The sequence below is a fragment of the Fusarium pseudograminearum genome, chromosome 3 (assembly GCF_000303195.2).
Source record: "Fusarium pseudograminearum CS3096 chromosome 3, whole genome shotgun sequence".
Taxonomy (NCBI): Eukaryota; Fungi; Ascomycota; class Sordariomycetes; order Hypocreales; family Nectriaceae; genus Fusarium; species Fusarium pseudograminearum.
This window is the reverse complement of record NC_031953.1, coordinates 3,030,224-3,046,117: the sequence shown is the minus strand read 5'-3', so window position 1 is coordinate 3,046,117 and position 15,894 is coordinate 3,030,224. Positions and strand designations below refer to the sequence as shown.

Below are 15,894 nucleotides of genomic sequence, written 5' to 3'. Positions count from 1 at the left end.
ACTGACAATGGCTTCGGCTGGCTTGCAAACGAACGAACGATCGGTCTGGTATGGCTTGATGGACTCGTGTATGGTGTTGATTCTATACATCAGCACTTCTTTGTTTGGTTTCGCAAAAGTGGTCAGGGGGGATTTCTTTTGATACGTCTTTTATCTCGCGAGTGCTATTCCATGACAACTGGCCGCATCAGTGCAAGATACATCTCTGCAAAAATTCAACTCGGCTTCTTAATAATTTCCCCAAAGATCCTTGACGTATCCCTCGGTCAACCTCTCATCTTCACCGTAAACTTCCTGCCATCCAGAAAACCCCTGATCCAGAATAAACACATCCTGACAGCTCTCGCCTTTGGGGTCTTCGCCCATGGAGCGCAAAATACCATCTCTCTCTCGCAGGTACTTGAGTGCAGCACTTGGGCCTCGTTGTTGGCTCAGCGCACAGTGAAAAACAACTGTCTTTTTGTCTTTGAGGCGACGCACTAGAGTTGGCATCATGGAGTCTAGAGTGTGTGCGGGGACATTTGTTGAGCCCTTGATGTGGCCACCGATGTAATCTTTTAGACATCAGTACAGACACTGAGAGTTATCCGAGATCGGAGATATCATTCCGGAAGCAAGGTTTTGTATTGAACTTACCATTATCACGAACATCGATGACAGCGAATGTGGGATCCGTGGCGTCGACTTCTTGGAGGATCTTCTCGGATAGAGATTTGGCCGATAGCCGCTTCAGGGAAGCTATTGTGGTCATTGTGCGAGTTTGTGAGAAGAAAGACTTTGTAATATTTCCAAGACGTAGCATGTGAGAGATTGAATGAAATGGATCTAAAGATGAGGCTCATTCAAGGTTGGATTGATCAGTCCCGCAAGTGCGGAGCTAAATTTAGTGTCCTTTTTTCTCGGCGGAGTAAGACCCCATCCAGACGCTAGAAAGATTGTATTGGTAGAGGAGGTTCTACAATGGGAAGCAGATGAAGACATGCTTGGTCTAGATTTGAATGGAATTGTCCACAGATACTGTCACTTGACCTGATTATGCAGGGTACTTGATTGCACATACAATCATCGTTAGGTATCTTTGCAGGCTGGAATAAACTATCTGCCAGTCTTCGCCTAACCTACACCGCCCAACTTGACTTTACAAGATAACCAGCCGGTTTATAGTCGGATTCAACATTAATCCCATGTCGACAATGGGCTGGGGAGTTGGATTGTATATTGATACACACATTGTTCCATGACTGCCTGTCACAACCCCTGCGTAAGGCATCGTGAATCAACACACATATTCTCATGTAAGAGGTGGGCAAATAAGGTGTTACTGACAATTAGGTATCTCTGCGCTGTTAACAGACATCCGATATCTACAACCATCTCCACTGTATGTAGACTATAGGTACTAAAGTACTGCACCCAGAAAACATGGTAAGTACAAAGTAAAGAAAGGCAAGTTGATTCTTCCTTTGCATCCTTCTACACCGCGTCTAAGTGATCATGTTGCTACCCTGCAAGATCCTAGATCTAACCCTTGTTCAATGACGCACTAAACGATCTGGGGCTTTCAGGCTGACCATCAATAGTCTCGGCACTGGCCTGGACGCACTACAGTTACTTTTGTACTACCCGCTTTAATCAACAATTCGATTGTTCTAGTCCCTTCTTTTCATGACCCATTCACCGTTTGAACTCTTGTTATGATTGTCTCTACTGTCCTACGGCCTCGGCAAACACTTCTCTTTGTCAACACTTTTAACTCTACAGTCAATTCCCTACGACAGCTTCCTTCAACTCGCACCACCATTGACTCAACCCCGCGACGACACATACAATACCGACTCTACTCTGCCAGAAAGATGGGTTCGCAACCGGAACAGATCAAGGAGAATGGACACCGTTCCTCCGAAGAAGTGATCGCACATTTGGGCTTCACTCCTATGGTCAAGGTCGACGGCCAATGGACTGTTGACAAGGTCGTCAAGGAGATTCCCGGTGGTGCGCCTGCTGAGGAGTCCTCGTCACCGCTTCCCTTTTTCCACATGCTCGAACGACTCAAGACGACCAAGCGTGAAGGATGGAGGCGGTTTGGCATTTCTAGGTAAGATGCTCTAGACAAAATCCGTAAAACACAGTCTAACAAATCTTAGGGGAGAGTCTATTGCCGACCACATGTATCGCATGTCGATGATCTCCATGTTCGCGCCACCCTCCCTCGCCCCCAAGCTCGACCTCGCCAAATGCATGAAGATGTGCCTTATCCACGACATGGCCGAACTACTCGTTGGCGACATCACCCCAGTCGATGGCGTCCCCAAGCCCGAAAAGAGCCGTCGCGAATCCGATACCATGGACTTCTTGACAAAGAACCTGCTAAGAAACGTCGCCGGAGGTACGACAGGCGAGGACATCCGCGCTATCTGGCAGGAATACGAGGACTCCGAAACGCTCGATAGTCACTTTGTGCACGACGTCGATAAGATGGAGCTCCTCCTGCAGATGGTCGAATACGAGAAGCGCGGCGAGGGTATACTAGACTTAGGCGAGTTCGCGTATGTCGCTACCAGGATGCATCTGCCGGAGATGAAGGCCTGGGGCCAGGATGTTCTCAAGGAGCGGGAGGCTTTCTGGGGAAGCAAGAAACATGTTAACGGCGAGGACGGCACCAACGGAGGTGTCACTACTGAGCGAAAGGGTCAGCAAGATGACTACTACAACAAGGGTTGAATGGAGGTTGAGATGACATGTGGCTTTGTTTTCGGAAGAGTTGGATGAACGATACTAATGACATTGTGATGGCGCATAGGATAGAGGAAAGCATAGAATGGACGGATGTTGAATGGTATGTTCTACGTGGTACAAGATGATAGACTTGCTAGGAACGAGCAATGATTAACGACATGCAGTGCATCTAGACCTGCCATGAACTTGTCTCCCTGAAGCATCTCATGTGATGATTGATCTCCCTGGACGACATATGATATTAGGATAATTAAACCAAGACAGTCCTATTATTTCGTCAAATGCCTATCTACAACATTAACAATCCCCTTCAAAGAGACTCGTTTCAGATGAACCCTGTCGATCTTGAGTGGACCAAGCCATGAGAACGACGCCACGCCACGCAGTTGGAAGCTGCAGCTGCAGGTCGCCAGCAAACAGGAATGGAAGTTTTCAATCCTTAGTTAGCCACTTTCTTACGCAGCGGTGAGATCTAAACAGGTTTCGAATTTTGCTTGGATCATTTCATCCTTCTTCATCCTCAAAATCAGTCATCCAACTTCTTCGTCACTCTTTATCCATTTTCCCCCTGGATTTCTATCAAATACCGAGGTGCCGACAGTTACAACTAGGATTATTCACCATCCGGCCAATCAAACGTCTCCAAAAAGGCCTGTGCTGGCCCCCCAACCACCCCCAGCCATCCAAACAAAACATCGACAATTTGCCGAACAAACTATCCATTATCAAAATCAGGCCTCACATTCAAGGCGCATCCTACATACATCAATCATCTCACTCTGTTAATAGGCACTCTCCTTTCATTTGCGCCTATATTTGTGTATCTGAGTTCTGTTGGGCGCTTGTTTTAGCCCAGACATCCTTTGTCCCCTCCATTTCCCCAAATTCCATGCGCTCATCATCACAAGACACCATCATCTATCTTACATAGTCACGAGGCCGTTCATCAAACCATCGCCATTCTCGACAAGACGAAAGAATTCGATCATTTTCATTATCTAGCTTTTTGGTCCTCGATTGCGATCGATCCGAATATTCGATTCCCCATCTTCCCCGGATTCGCTTGCGGCAGTGAACCTGATGTGTCTCGGCTGCCGTTAACTTGGCCTATCGTTAATAGCTTCGTTGCGCTTAGAGCAAAAGGTTATTTCCATCATCCAACGATCGGCAAGCGAGCCGCGCCCTTTTGACCTCCGCTTTTCGCATTCCTACCACCTAGACACGATGACTATCCCAACGCATTTCCACATGCCCGGCGGCTTCAATCGCGAGGGCGTTCACCCTGGCCTGTTCCGTCCGCCCATGTCACCAAGCTCGAGCACCAGCTACGGCTACGCCTCCCCTTACAGCACTGCGACACCTGAAGGGCAATCTGGAAAGCGAAAGCGGACCTGTCATGACATGTCACGATCGCAAGACATTCGCATACACGATGACGTCGATAGGCACAGCTACTTTGGATCACCCCTTTCTCAGATAAGAAATGACGACATGCGTTATCAGCTTGCTGGACAGCTCGATACACCAACCAGTGGCCCTTTCGATACCCGTATGCTAGACGAGAGCGTTTACTCGGATTCAGATTATCGTCGCGCGCTTGGATCAAATCGAACACAGCACGATATCGACAACAACGACGCTGGCCCAACACAACTCTTCAACCTCCCTCCCAACCCAATGCCTTCGCAAGGCTGGGGCAGTTTCGCATTCTCGACTATTGGCGGCGTCGTTGGCCGTGTGTGGGAGTTTTGTAGAACTGGCTCATTTAGAGGTTTCCAAGCTGGTGGCGGCAAGGCTTACACGATGAATTCTGGCAGGCTGGAAGAGCTGGACCAGACACTTTTCGAAAGCCATCACCTCCCTGGACGATTTCCACCGCCGCAGGAAGACTACTTCAACCAACAGTCCAATAGCGCCGACCATGAGATGAACAGCGGCGCATCTACACCCACGGCACCGCATCCGAAGAGAAGACACACTGATAATAAGGATGAACTGGGCAGGAATTGGGTCATGGTGAGTGATGAGAAACCAGCTGAGCCAGAGCCTGTACCCAAGCCTACTCATCAACTGCGACGTCCGTCTTGCTATGCGACCCCTCGAAATCGAAACTCGGGCCCGTCGGTGACAACAGGCCGACGCATCAGCGCTACTCCGTCATCTCGATTTTCCTCGGCCTCTACTCCTGGTCAGCGACGATCGACTATCAACCGACCTTCGAGCCGATTGTCAGTTGGCCCCTCCCCTTCGGCCCCTTCCCCTCGCGCAGCATCAACGGCGTCGTTTGCCTCGTTTACTTCCTTTGGGTCCCCTCGTGAGGCAACTCCCAGCAAGATTCCCCAACCTAGTCGTCGCCGAGCCGCAGCCGCAGCCGCAGCATCACCGATAACCAAGCCCAAGACGTCTTCACACCGCCGGTCTCATAGTAATGCCTCAGTAGCGTCAGGACGTGGAGGGTCCGCCGAAGCCAGTCCCCGTCTCACTGCAGAAGCCAAGCATCTCGCAGCACGCCGTAAGATGGAAGAACGAGATGCAGATGTACGGATCAACGCTTTTAATAAGCAATTACAGGACATGATTCGTCAGGGTAGAGAAGCGTTGGGCACGACGATAGAAGTGGAAGGTAACTGGGATGATGACCTGTGATGCGAAAACCTGCTGCCATGTCCGTATCCCACGTTGCTACCACCATTTGTCTCACTGATACCCTCTTTCTTATCTTCTTACTTTACTTTTTGTTTCTTGGCAGAGCGATTGTTGAGCACATATTTGACTAGATTCTCGACTGAGTGGGACCTTTTACGACAGGAGTTACAAGTTTGATTCGTTGATTGATTTATAATCCGGGCGTTGAAGCGGCATCGGACTGAAATGCTTTGTTGTTTTACTAAAAACTGACTCATTATACTCTTGACACTTCAAGGATGGGCATCCTTGTTCAAATAAGCATAAATATTTGGTTCATTTTGACTTTATTCCAGGCTCGTGCTTGAATCTCTTAAACGGGCAGTGACCGGGGTTCGTATATCCGCCAGTACGGTGAATATTCCAACCCAGCTTCCACTATAGGAAACGTTGAGGCTCCAGGATGCTCCAATGAAGAGCGAGCTGGCTGACAACCCTCGCAGAGGTGACCCCCTTTCCGTGTAAAGATTCGGGACATGGTGCCAGATGCGGCGTAGCTGCTGCCCCTGGCATATAATTGCAGGTTTTATACAGAGTATCATCTGGGGAATCTCGTTATGCAATGAATTTTAGGCATCCTTGTTGCATAAAAGCGGACTTTATCGGCGTGACTGACGTCTTGGCTCTTTTCGTATTCACTATGAAGAGGATTGGCATTATATCATGGAGCATTTTGTTTATGACGGTCACTATTACCGCAATCCCCGTTGTGCGTTTTCTCCCTTGGCGCTTGGCTTAGGTCAGGCGAGTATGATATACGAGAATTTGCAACTGTAGTAGTGTCGAAGAGTCTTTAGTTGCAGTATTCCTTTCTCCTTTTTCCTGTAACCGAGCAACTTGGCGCATATCACATCATGAGACCAAGAGATTGGCGTTTGGTCAGCCTTGCAGATCAACCAACTCGCTGTTAAACGAGACGGAGCTGAAGAGCAGAGGCTCTTGGGATATCCATTTTTAGTTCCTTGAGGTTTTATTCGAAACGGAGTTGAAGGGAAGGGAAAGACAGGGATGGGTTTTGGTGAATGAAAGGGGGCTTACAGTACATCGGAGCCGTTGATGTCCGTCTTGGTTACCACTTTCGCTTCTTTTTCTTTCTTTTTTCTTTTTCCTCTTGTTCTCTCTTTCTCCTACTGTCTTTACTTGAGACGGTGCTAAAGGTCTTGGGTGTTGTGGGGATGGATGAGTTCGGCAATCGACGCGAAGTTATTAGGGGCGGTTAGACGAAATCCTTTTCAGAGAACAGTGGATTCTGGTATCTACTGGGACTAGCCGACTGGAACTGCGCTGTTAGTGAGAAAAAAAACTCGGTAGATCATGCTCGTATAGAAGTGATGGTGTTGAGGTTAGATTAGCATACGTCAAAGCAATTGTGATTTGTCCGCGGCATGCATGCATGATTAAGTACAGTAAGCCATTGATGCACGCTGCAAACTGATAATGCTAGATAGAGATAGGCAACGGCCACTGAAATGACGATGCTCTTGAATGCTCTCGTGAGATCCAAGACATTTCTTTCTTCTTGGCGTCGTATGTGGGTTGCTTCTGATCGAACCGAATGCGATTGATATGACTGATGACCCGCTGTGCATGCATCGCTCAGCCCTGAAGATGAACTGTGCCTCCTGTACCTGAAAGCCCGCCCGAGGGCCGCTGTGCTTTCCATGGGCCTGCGGGCACGCACTTTAGGCACTGACAGCGTGTTAGACCCGGCGGCTACCCAAAAGGGAACCGCTTACAGTAGACGGTGCAATTCCATTCGAGGGGCTATTCTCCGGGATGGGTCTTGGGTTTCAGGGCATTCACTCTAATTCCTACTCACACTCACTCTAAACCTCGTGAGACAAGCCACCATCGTTTATCGCGAATAAGGTTAACAAACGACTAGATAACCTTGAATTAGGCTTAGTCTTTTTTAGAGTCAGAGTGAGACGGGTTAGAGCAAAGGACCCGCGCGGATTGGGCATCTGACGAACTACACTACCCGCCCGTGAGATCCTTGTTTCCACTCCCACTCTAACCGACTCCTCCAAGGTCTTGTGAGTTGATCTACTGTACAGCATATGCTCAACGATAACTCACGAGAAGACAAACCCAAATGAATATCACTCACTTGCCTCATGCTGTGCTACCTACCTGAGACAACTGCAGCCATACAGGGTTGCAGAGCATTGGATCGTCCCGCTCAGATAACGCCACAGCCCCATAGGCAAGGTCAAGGACAAGGTCAGGTCCGACGAGACCGAACAAGGGTAGCTGACCTGAACCCATGGGATGAATATCATGGGTTGGGATGGGATATGGACTTACCATGGTACAGTAACGGCAAGAGGGCACAAATATAACATCAAGATATCCATTTATATGCAAGCCACCCTTGCCATTGGAAACTGCCAAGATTCGCGATATTCCACCCAAACCCTCGAGTAAACCCCCCCTGGTCCGTAGCATCAGGTCCGGATCCCGGTCAGAGAAAAAGAATACCATCTGCAGCATTGAGAACCCCTGCAACCAGCGACCACTTTACGATACTTCTGCAACTAACTCACTAACAACACAAGACTAGTCTACTTACTGTCCACTACAGACTGCACTGCAGAACAAGGGCCTGGGCAGCCTCGTACGTTGTTGTCCTCCAGGGATACCCTGCTCTTTCCAAGAGAGCCACACCCGGTCCCGAATTGCGACTGCAGCAGTAGTTGCTGATGCCTTTGCCGATACCTGTAAGTGACTGAGTGTGATTCAGCTCCCCTCGGTCTCATCGACCACTCCGAGCCTTACAGTGAAGGTCTGAAAAGGGCTCTCTCCTATCCTGTCCTGACGCCAAGGTCGAGATAAGTATATATGAACATCTTGGTCTGCTCTTCAAACATCTCTTTTCCTCAGCAGGTTCAACAGCCCAACTCATCACTTCCACTCGTTTTCTACACTCGTTACCTCTGAAGCTACTTTTAGTTTCATTACTGTCGTTTATCGTCTCTGCTGTCTCTCACACACACACATCTTATCTTATCTTATCTTATACCCAAGACACCACCTTCAAACCGTCAAGATGCAGTTCTCTCTTCTCAAGCTCGCCACCTATGCTGGTCTCATCCAGGCCGCCGCTGCCGCTGTCCCCGTCGGTACCCCGATCACCAGCTGCACTGTCGACAAGAACATCGCCCTCACCTTTGACGATGGTCCTTTCGAATACACCACCGAGCTCCTTGACCAGCTCAAGAAGTACGGCTACAAGGCCACTTTCTTCCTAAACGGCAACAACTGGGGCAACATCAACAACTACAAGTCTGTTGTCCAGCGCATGATCAAAGAGGGTCACCAAGTTGGCTCCCACACGTATGTCTCCTGCTACTCTACACTCTTACATTCACTAACAACCCCAAAGTTACAGCCACCCTGATCTCGCTACCATCAGCAGCGCCGAGATCCGCACTCAGATGACCCGTCTTGAGGCTGACTTCCTCAACATCATCGGAAAGTACCCTACCTACATGCGAGCTCCCTACTTCAGCTACGGCTCCAACGCTCTCCCCGTCATGAAGACTCTCGGCTACCACGTCATCGGTGCTGATGTCGACACTCTTGACTGGGAGTACAACACCCCTGCCGAGACCGACATTGCTCTCAAGCTCTTCAAGCAGGGTACCACTGCTCTCAAGACCATTTCTCTCTTCCACGATGTCCACGCCAACACTGTCCGCAACCTCATCCCCAAGGTCCTCGACGCCGTCAAGCGCAGCACCCGTATCCGTAAGTCATCCATTCTTGTCAACTATTGATATCCAATACTAACATCAATTCAGCCGTTACCGTCGGCCAGTGCCTCGGCGACCCTTCTGCTAACTGGTACAAGACCACCAAGCGCACCAAGCGTGACCTTGAGGAGGTTGACGCCATTGTCGAGAAGGAGGTTACTGAGCGCGCTCTCTCCAACTACATTGAGCACTCCCGCTTCCGCCGCACCACCAAGGCTTAAGCGTCCCTCAGTCTGGTCTGATTTGATCTGACACGACACACGAAACGACATCAACTTAATGTGCCAAAGAATTATTGGATTTGTTTGTTCTTGAAAGCATTCTGTATTACCAATACTTCCTTTGTGTTAGACGCACATAGATGATAGACACGCCCTATACTATACTATACATAATACACTATTTCATTTTATCGTCACATTAGTCTCAATTCATCTCTTGATGTCGTTACCTGTCAGAACTTAGTGACAATTAAAGTGTTACACGCTATAGGTCCGGTGGCTTACACGGGCCGTGAAGTAGTCAATGCCGGCGTAGTCAATGACTCGCACTTTTTGATGTTCATCCACTTCCGTCATCGCGAAAACGGTTTCAAGGGAAGCCGAGACAATTGTCAATGTGTATCTATTGTTATTTGGATGTGTCTCGGGCCTCAACATGCAAAATGCGAGTATTGAGAAGCGGGAGAGTGACCACGTTTACGCCAAGATAAGTGCCCAGACATGTTGACTCGGCAAAGCCAAAGACTTCACATCACTGCCGCTACTATAATGCGGTGATATGGCCTGTAAGTTTATAAGCATGTGGGATAAGGTACATGCCAGTTCCAATTAGTAATTGCCAAGACTGCACTCTCAAGTTCGCCGACTGAGAGTCAATTGCCGAAGCTCCGGCCTGTCCGACTGAATCCAAGGCATCTGATCTAGTGATGGAGGAATAAAACTCCATTTGTGTTCTTCATAAATAATTGACTATAGATTGGACCCTGAAAGTCCACAACGTGAATAACAAGGGGCGTTGTATAAATAAACCCCTTGATCCTGGTCGCTTAAGGTCACATTCAGGCACGGGCTGGAATGGGCTGGACTGGACTGGACTGGACTGGACTGACCAGGTGGGTGGTAGTTGATGGGAACGTGCCTGAGTGAAACCTTGCAAGCTGATCCTATTTGTAATCCTTGTCAAATATTTGTACATTTTAGCCAACAATTGGTAATTATTTGATGAGCGAAAAGGCCATCTATCTCTACCCGGGTAAAACTGAACCTTGGTCTCTGCAGTTCATGTCTGAAGCAATTTACGCCAATCTTCAACCATACTAGCATTGTAGATTTTTGCCCCCAGCGTCTGCGAGTCTACAAAAAGTGAGTGGAACTCAAGCTCAGTCATATCCCAAAGATGCCTCTCAAAGTCTTGCCATTCAGGGGGTTTGCAGCAACCCATAGTGCTAGTTTTCCAGCATAATTAGCATGTGATTGCTTACAAACAATATGTAGCACGTACCTGGGTATGGAGCGGCAGAGGGAAAGAGTTTCGCCGTGCGATTCTTTGCCCTTAACAGCTACCGCATCGATGTAGGCTGCTGCGCCTGTCTCCAGAGTTCTGCCAACAAGTGTATGCATGACCCTGAGCTTTCTGCGAAACCATCCCTTGTGCATTGACTTTTTAGTGAGCTGAGTGTCTCTGATCATATGTGTGGTCACGAGATTGATGATTACTTCGTCAGGGTTGACGACGGCGGCCAGCATGGACAGGTACGGTTGCAGGAACCGCTTGGACTGGCGGAATCGCTTCATCTTGGCACGAAAGCCATCTTCCAACAATTCGGTGCGACACATATCTTCAAAATCTGGCAGCGAAAACTTGTCCTTATGGGGGTTGTAGAAACCAGTAGTGATGACTGTCAACCGTGATGGTTCCCCTTCAGGTGGGATAATCTTGAGTACAGGGACAAGGAGTTTGGCTAGTAGGGCTGTCGAAAGATAGTTGACTTGGAACATCGTTTCATTGTCTGTATATGGAGATACCGAGGCCTCTGGTTCGAGGGTCCCAGCGTTGAGGATAACCATGTCGAGACGATCCAGATGAACTGCCGCATGCTCAGCGAAAGCAATGACAGAGTCATATGCCTCCATTTCCAGAACCCAGACCTGAATATCAGCCTGGGGATATTGATACCGAAGTTCGGCAGCCACTGCTTCTCCTTTTATCTCGGTTCGTGCGCTCATGATGAGCTGGGACACGCCGTGGGAGAGGAGCTGTCGACATGCTTCGAGGCCAAGACCGCTGGTTGTACCTGTGACAAGAGCTGTTTTGCCGGTGAGGTCAAGATACTTGGGGGGATAGCGAGTGTTAGGTCTGAATGGGCTGACAATGCGGTGAAGTAGGCTCGCCCCTTTTCGCTTGGGCTGTGAAGAGTTTGTCATGTTGGATGTGATTTATGGTAATGAAAAATTGTCAATATTGGGTGAAAGGAAGAAAGAATATTTGATTGGGGCGAAACTGCAATGCGAATAATGACAAGTAGTTTTATAATGAACCAGTGGGAGTTAATAATGGTCAGACTTTTCAAAGTCTATCATGTTATCCTGAGGGCTTACAACTGCATAGAAAGTATCCTCACGTACTGATAACTTTTTGGTTTGATATTATTTAATGTTACTGTATACACGAGTAGATCATGATGAGATGATTAATGCCATGATGTTTTTTGTCAAACCGCATTTCGAACGATATTTAGGATTCAATGGCATGTCATTTCTATCAGCTTCATGTCGACAACTGCAAGATTTTGGTGAAGCCCAGAAATGATATCGTATCTTGAGAAACTTTCAAGTGGATTCCAGAGTTGTCCAAAGTACCTATGATAGATCAATCATTACTGTCTGAGTGAAATTCTTGTGGTTGGCTCTGTTATTGAGTTATGTGGTAGTTATGGTTTGTTGAGGCTATCACCATACCCTATCTCGGTCCACAAACACTCAACACTGCACAGGCCACTTCTATACCTATTGTATTGTGATTTCATAGACACTACTAGCGTACATATCTCCTCAGTGAGACTATACCGCTGTACTTTATTGATTAGACATAAAAATCCATTTTCGGATTCAACTGCATGTTTTGCACTCCACCTGCCTATGATGGAATATTAGTGACATTTAAAATGCTGCTGATACGCCGGACAAGAGACGGGAATAATAAGAGTAGCATCAAGATTTTCATGGCGCATCACGTCACTGGTTCTAAGTCACGGGGAGCTCGGAGGCCTAGATTTTAGTGGCGGAAGTCGGAGAGAATGAGGCCGGGCGATGGGCCGAGACTCTGTGTCGCGTGCCTCTTGAATTCTGCAGCGTCCAGCGACGGGGAGTTTGGGGGTGATTGATTCGTTAGACTCTGCCTGTTGAGATATGACAACACAACAATTACTACAGAAGATCATGACAGTAAATACTCGATTCGATCCCCGCACTTGCACAGAATATTAAGAGGTATGAGTTGATCACCGTCAGTACGTAATAACAAACTAAAAAGGACCCTTGTTCTGGATGTCGGGGAGGTCGGGGAGTTGTCTAAACCCTCGATGGAGCCGATCATCAGCAACGCCAATGAATGTAGCCGCCGACCGACGGCCGAACTGTCACGGATGTCAAGTATCCGCTGTACTGTACTGTAGTGGAGGGTTTTTACAACACTAAAATCTATCAAGACCCTTTATCTGGGGTGCATTATATAGAGTCACAGAGACTTACATAGGTAATAACGACTGAGTTATCATCTCATTGAATCCTTACATCATCTCTACACAATCGTCACATTCATCACGTGTTCCAATCACCTCGCCGATGGTCCGATACCCGTACCCGTACTACTGAAAATCTCCACTCGACATCAATCCAAACCTCCGACAACAAACTACCGACAACCGCTCAAAATGGCCACCCCGGTGCCCGTCTTAGACCAACTCGCAAGGTCAAGCCCAGCCAAAATGCCTGAGTCAAGGGGGGAAAGCGACCGGCCTAAAGATAGACGAATCCAAAATTTGACCTGACCACTTCTCCTCTGCTGAACCTGAACGAACCTCCTCATCAATGACGACGGTCTCTCTACCTTAATTTGACCTCATACTTTGATTGTTATTGTTCTTCTCCCTCCGGAGACAAGACGAGACAATGACAAGAACAAAGTCTTCCACCCCCACCGGCAACGGCAACGGCAACACCTGCGCGACCGGGTCGTCGGCCACCCCAACTGCGACGCGCCGACAGGCTTCTGCAAGACCCGGAAAAGCGAGATCCCTCGCTTGTCGACAATGTCGCGATCGTAAAATTCGTTGCGATGGTGCCCGTCCTGTTTGCGATTCGTGTTCCAGACGAGGTCTTTGTGCGGAGCAGTGTGTATATCCCGAAATTGAGCACGAAGGGTCTATCGCTTCGTCGCGCAGGTGAGCAACATACGAATTCCACCATGTAGATAGGAATTGACTTTTGATAGTTATATTCGCGCTCTTCAAAAACGAGTACAAGAGCTCGAAGAAAAAGAAAGGCAATTGGTAAGTCTTTTTAGACCAAGTACCTTGCTCATATCATCACTCGTCATGGTCAATTTACTTACACCTCACAGGAGCTTGTCGCTCATGGCCGCGATGCATTCGCCGCGAATACACCTGCGCATGATGAATGGAGAAAATACTCTACATCTCCCAGTGTAGTTTCGGAGCGTATGACACGTCCCCCGAGACCTGTTGATCATGCTCTTCCACCAATTCATGTCGATTCTGGGTATCCTCTCCCCAGCATCCCTGCCAGAGCCGGTTCCCTACCCATGGTTCATGAGCCTGCAAGCTGCTACTCTCGCCAGCATCATCCCATGGGTGCAAGTCCACCCTTGACCGACGATCTCGAGGATGCCGCTCCTGTCAAGCCCTCTTCATTCGGTTCTTATTCCTCCAACGTCAAGGCTGCTTTGATGCTCCAGAAGATCACCCTCCCTCCAGCAGACCTTATGGACGAGCTATTAGCCGAGTATTTCAACATTGACTGGATCACAATGCCTATTGTCCATCTTCCATCGTTCTATCAACGGTACCATCGCCTCATTGCTGTCGCCAACTCTCGTTATCGTCGCGACATTCCCCTCGAAGAAGCAACCGAACTCGCCGCTACGTACTCTCTCCTTTTCGGAATGCTTGCCATCGGCCAACTCGCGAAATCGACGGTCACCGAATCCGCCGAGTCTCACCTCGCTCATGCATACGAATTCCATCAACAGGCCAAGACGCTGCTGCTTGTCGATCTTTTGTCCGTAGCCTCTCTTCCTGTAGTGCAGGCGTTAGTTGTTCACACTCGGTTCTTGCGACGGGCGGGTGCACCTCAGGAGAGTTGGATTTTGACTGGGATGGCTTATCGTCTTGCAGAGGGTCTTATGCTTCATGTCGAACTACCAGGAAAAGCGCAGGCCGAGCGCGAGGAGCGAAGGAGAACATGGTGTGCTTGTGCTCTACTTGTTAGAATGCAAAACTCTTCTGAGAGTCAAAGACCATCATTTGGCACACTGCCCGAAGAAATTGACGACGAACATCTTGAGTTTTATGCAAATAACATCAACAGGAGCCAGCCTTGCGACATGCCCTCAAAAATATCGTTTTTCAACCAAACACTGAAACTCTCCGACAACATCCTGCAACCTATTCACGATGCCTACTTCAGCCAGAAAACAAGCTGTAAAGAAACAACCCCAGACATTTTATCTACTGCACTCAAGCTTGACTGTGAGTTGGAGGAATGGCATGCTGCTCTACCCGAGCATTTGCGTGTCAAGTTTCCCTGCACACAGCCCGAAGCAATCTTTCGCCGCCAGGCTACTCTGCTACGCATGAGGTACGATGATAACTCAACAATATGTGACTCGATGACTAACATGAATAGATATCTCGAAACCAAGGCTCTGATTCCCCGAGCGGCAATCATGAAGCTCATCAGCAGCAACACAACGCAGCCAGCGTCTCTGATGGCTAAATCGATGCTTGCGGGATTGTTCGAGTCCTGCTACGCTGCAAGTGTGGAACTTGAGGATATCATGGCACGCGAAAAGAGGTTGATCACTTTTGACGGACCTCCTGAGAGTCAATCTGCCATTGGTAAGTCTTTAATAATTTAATCGAAGCACTCTTTCTAACCCTAGATTAGTTCTGAGCATAGTCGGCATGACTTTCATTATCTTAGTTCAACATCCTCTCTTCAGAGACGTCATCACCAACCCCGTCCTCATAACCGACGAAGCAAGACGCTGCCTCGCCACAGCAAAGCAATACGCAAATAAAATCAGCTCACTATCTGAGCGTTTCGTACATGCTCTAGAGTCAGCCTTGCAGCCTGTATCGCGATGCACTTCTCCGCGTGGCGCGCTGGACCCGGCACTGGATCCCAAGACTGGGCCCATGTTGGCGAACCTCACAGAGGCCTCTGGGGCTGTGGAGATGGCACTTCTCGAGGCCTGGTATATGAAGAGGCAGGATCTCATTTCTGCATGCGGATTGCCTGTTACAGAAGTCGTTTCTTTGTGGTAGTTTGATACCCATGATACCCTTTATAGTATGGAAAGGGAAGGGATGGAAAAGTACTGGCGTTTGTTTAAGCGAGATACCCATGCATAAAGTCAATTGAATATCATTTCTGTCACATTCAGCATAATTTGTCTGTCAAGTGTATAAACTCAT

The 15,894-nt window shown here is 48.4% G+C and overlaps 6 protein-coding genes across 6 annotated transcripts, besides 3 other annotated features; 4 read left to right on the top strand and 2 right to left on the bottom strand.

Moving 5' to 3' along the window:
- Nucleotides 1-228: 228 nt before the first annotated feature.
- FPSE_06261 (uncharacterized protein) lies at nt 229-751 on the bottom strand (the record flags this gene model as incomplete). Its single annotated transcript, XM_009259379.1, has 2 exons — nt 229-554; nt 637-751. The coding sequence occupies 2 exons, from the start codon at nt 749-751 to the stop codon at nt 229-231; spliced, it is 441 nt and encodes a 146-aa protein (XP_009257654.1).
- A 671-nt stretch (nt 752-1,422) lies between these two features.
- Nucleotides 1,423-2,721, top strand: FPSE_06260 (uncharacterized protein; the record flags this gene model as incomplete). The annotated part of the gene is made up of 3 exons (XM_009259378.1): nt 1,423-1,425; nt 1,779-2,095; nt 2,145-2,721. 3 exons carry the CDS (start codon nt 1,423-1,425, stop codon nt 2,719-2,721), a joined length of 897 nt encoding a protein of 298 aa, XP_009257653.1.
- Nucleotides 2,722-3,960: 1,239 nt separating this feature from the next.
- On the top strand, nt 3,961-5,382 carry FPSE_06259 (uncharacterized protein; the record flags this gene model as incomplete). Its single annotated transcript, XM_009259377.1, has 1 exon — nt 3,961-5,382. The coding sequence occupies one exon, from the start codon at nt 3,961-3,963 to the stop codon at nt 5,380-5,382; it is 1,422 nt and encodes a 473-aa protein (XP_009257652.1).
- Nucleotides 5,383-6,497: 1,115 nt separating this feature from the next.
- Nucleotides 6,498-6,563: a repeat region.
- A 1,856-nt stretch (nt 6,564-8,419) lies between these two features.
- Nucleotides 8,420-8,441: a microsatellite.
- Nucleotides 8,442-8,470: 29 nt separating this feature from the next.
- FPSE_06258 (uncharacterized protein) lies at nt 8,471-9,397 on the top strand (the record flags this gene model as incomplete). Its single annotated transcript, XM_009259376.1, has 3 exons — nt 8,471-8,757; nt 8,807-9,171; nt 9,225-9,397. 3 exons carry the CDS (start codon nt 8,471-8,473, stop codon nt 9,395-9,397), a joined length of 825 nt encoding a protein of 274 aa, XP_009257651.1.
- Nucleotides 9,398-10,244: 847 nt separating this feature from the next.
- Nucleotides 10,245-10,285: a microsatellite.
- A 172-nt stretch (nt 10,286-10,457) lies between these two features.
- Nucleotides 10,458-11,602, bottom strand: FPSE_06257 (uncharacterized protein; the record flags this gene model as incomplete). The annotated part of the gene is made up of 2 exons (XM_009259375.1): nt 10,458-10,623; nt 10,680-11,602. The coding sequence occupies 2 exons, from the start codon at nt 11,600-11,602 to the stop codon at nt 10,458-10,460; spliced, it is 1,089 nt and encodes a 362-aa protein (XP_009257650.1).
- Nucleotides 11,603-13,348: 1,746 nt separating this feature from the next.
- On the top strand, nt 13,349-15,744 carry FPSE_06256 (uncharacterized protein; the record flags this gene model as incomplete). The annotated part of the gene is made up of 5 exons (XM_009259374.1): nt 13,349-13,620; nt 13,671-13,728; nt 13,800-15,055; nt 15,104-15,315; nt 15,365-15,744. 5 exons carry the CDS (start codon nt 13,349-13,351, stop codon nt 15,742-15,744), a joined length of 2,178 nt encoding a protein of 725 aa, XP_009257649.1.
- Between the last annotated feature and the right edge of the window lie 150 nt (nt 15,745-15,894).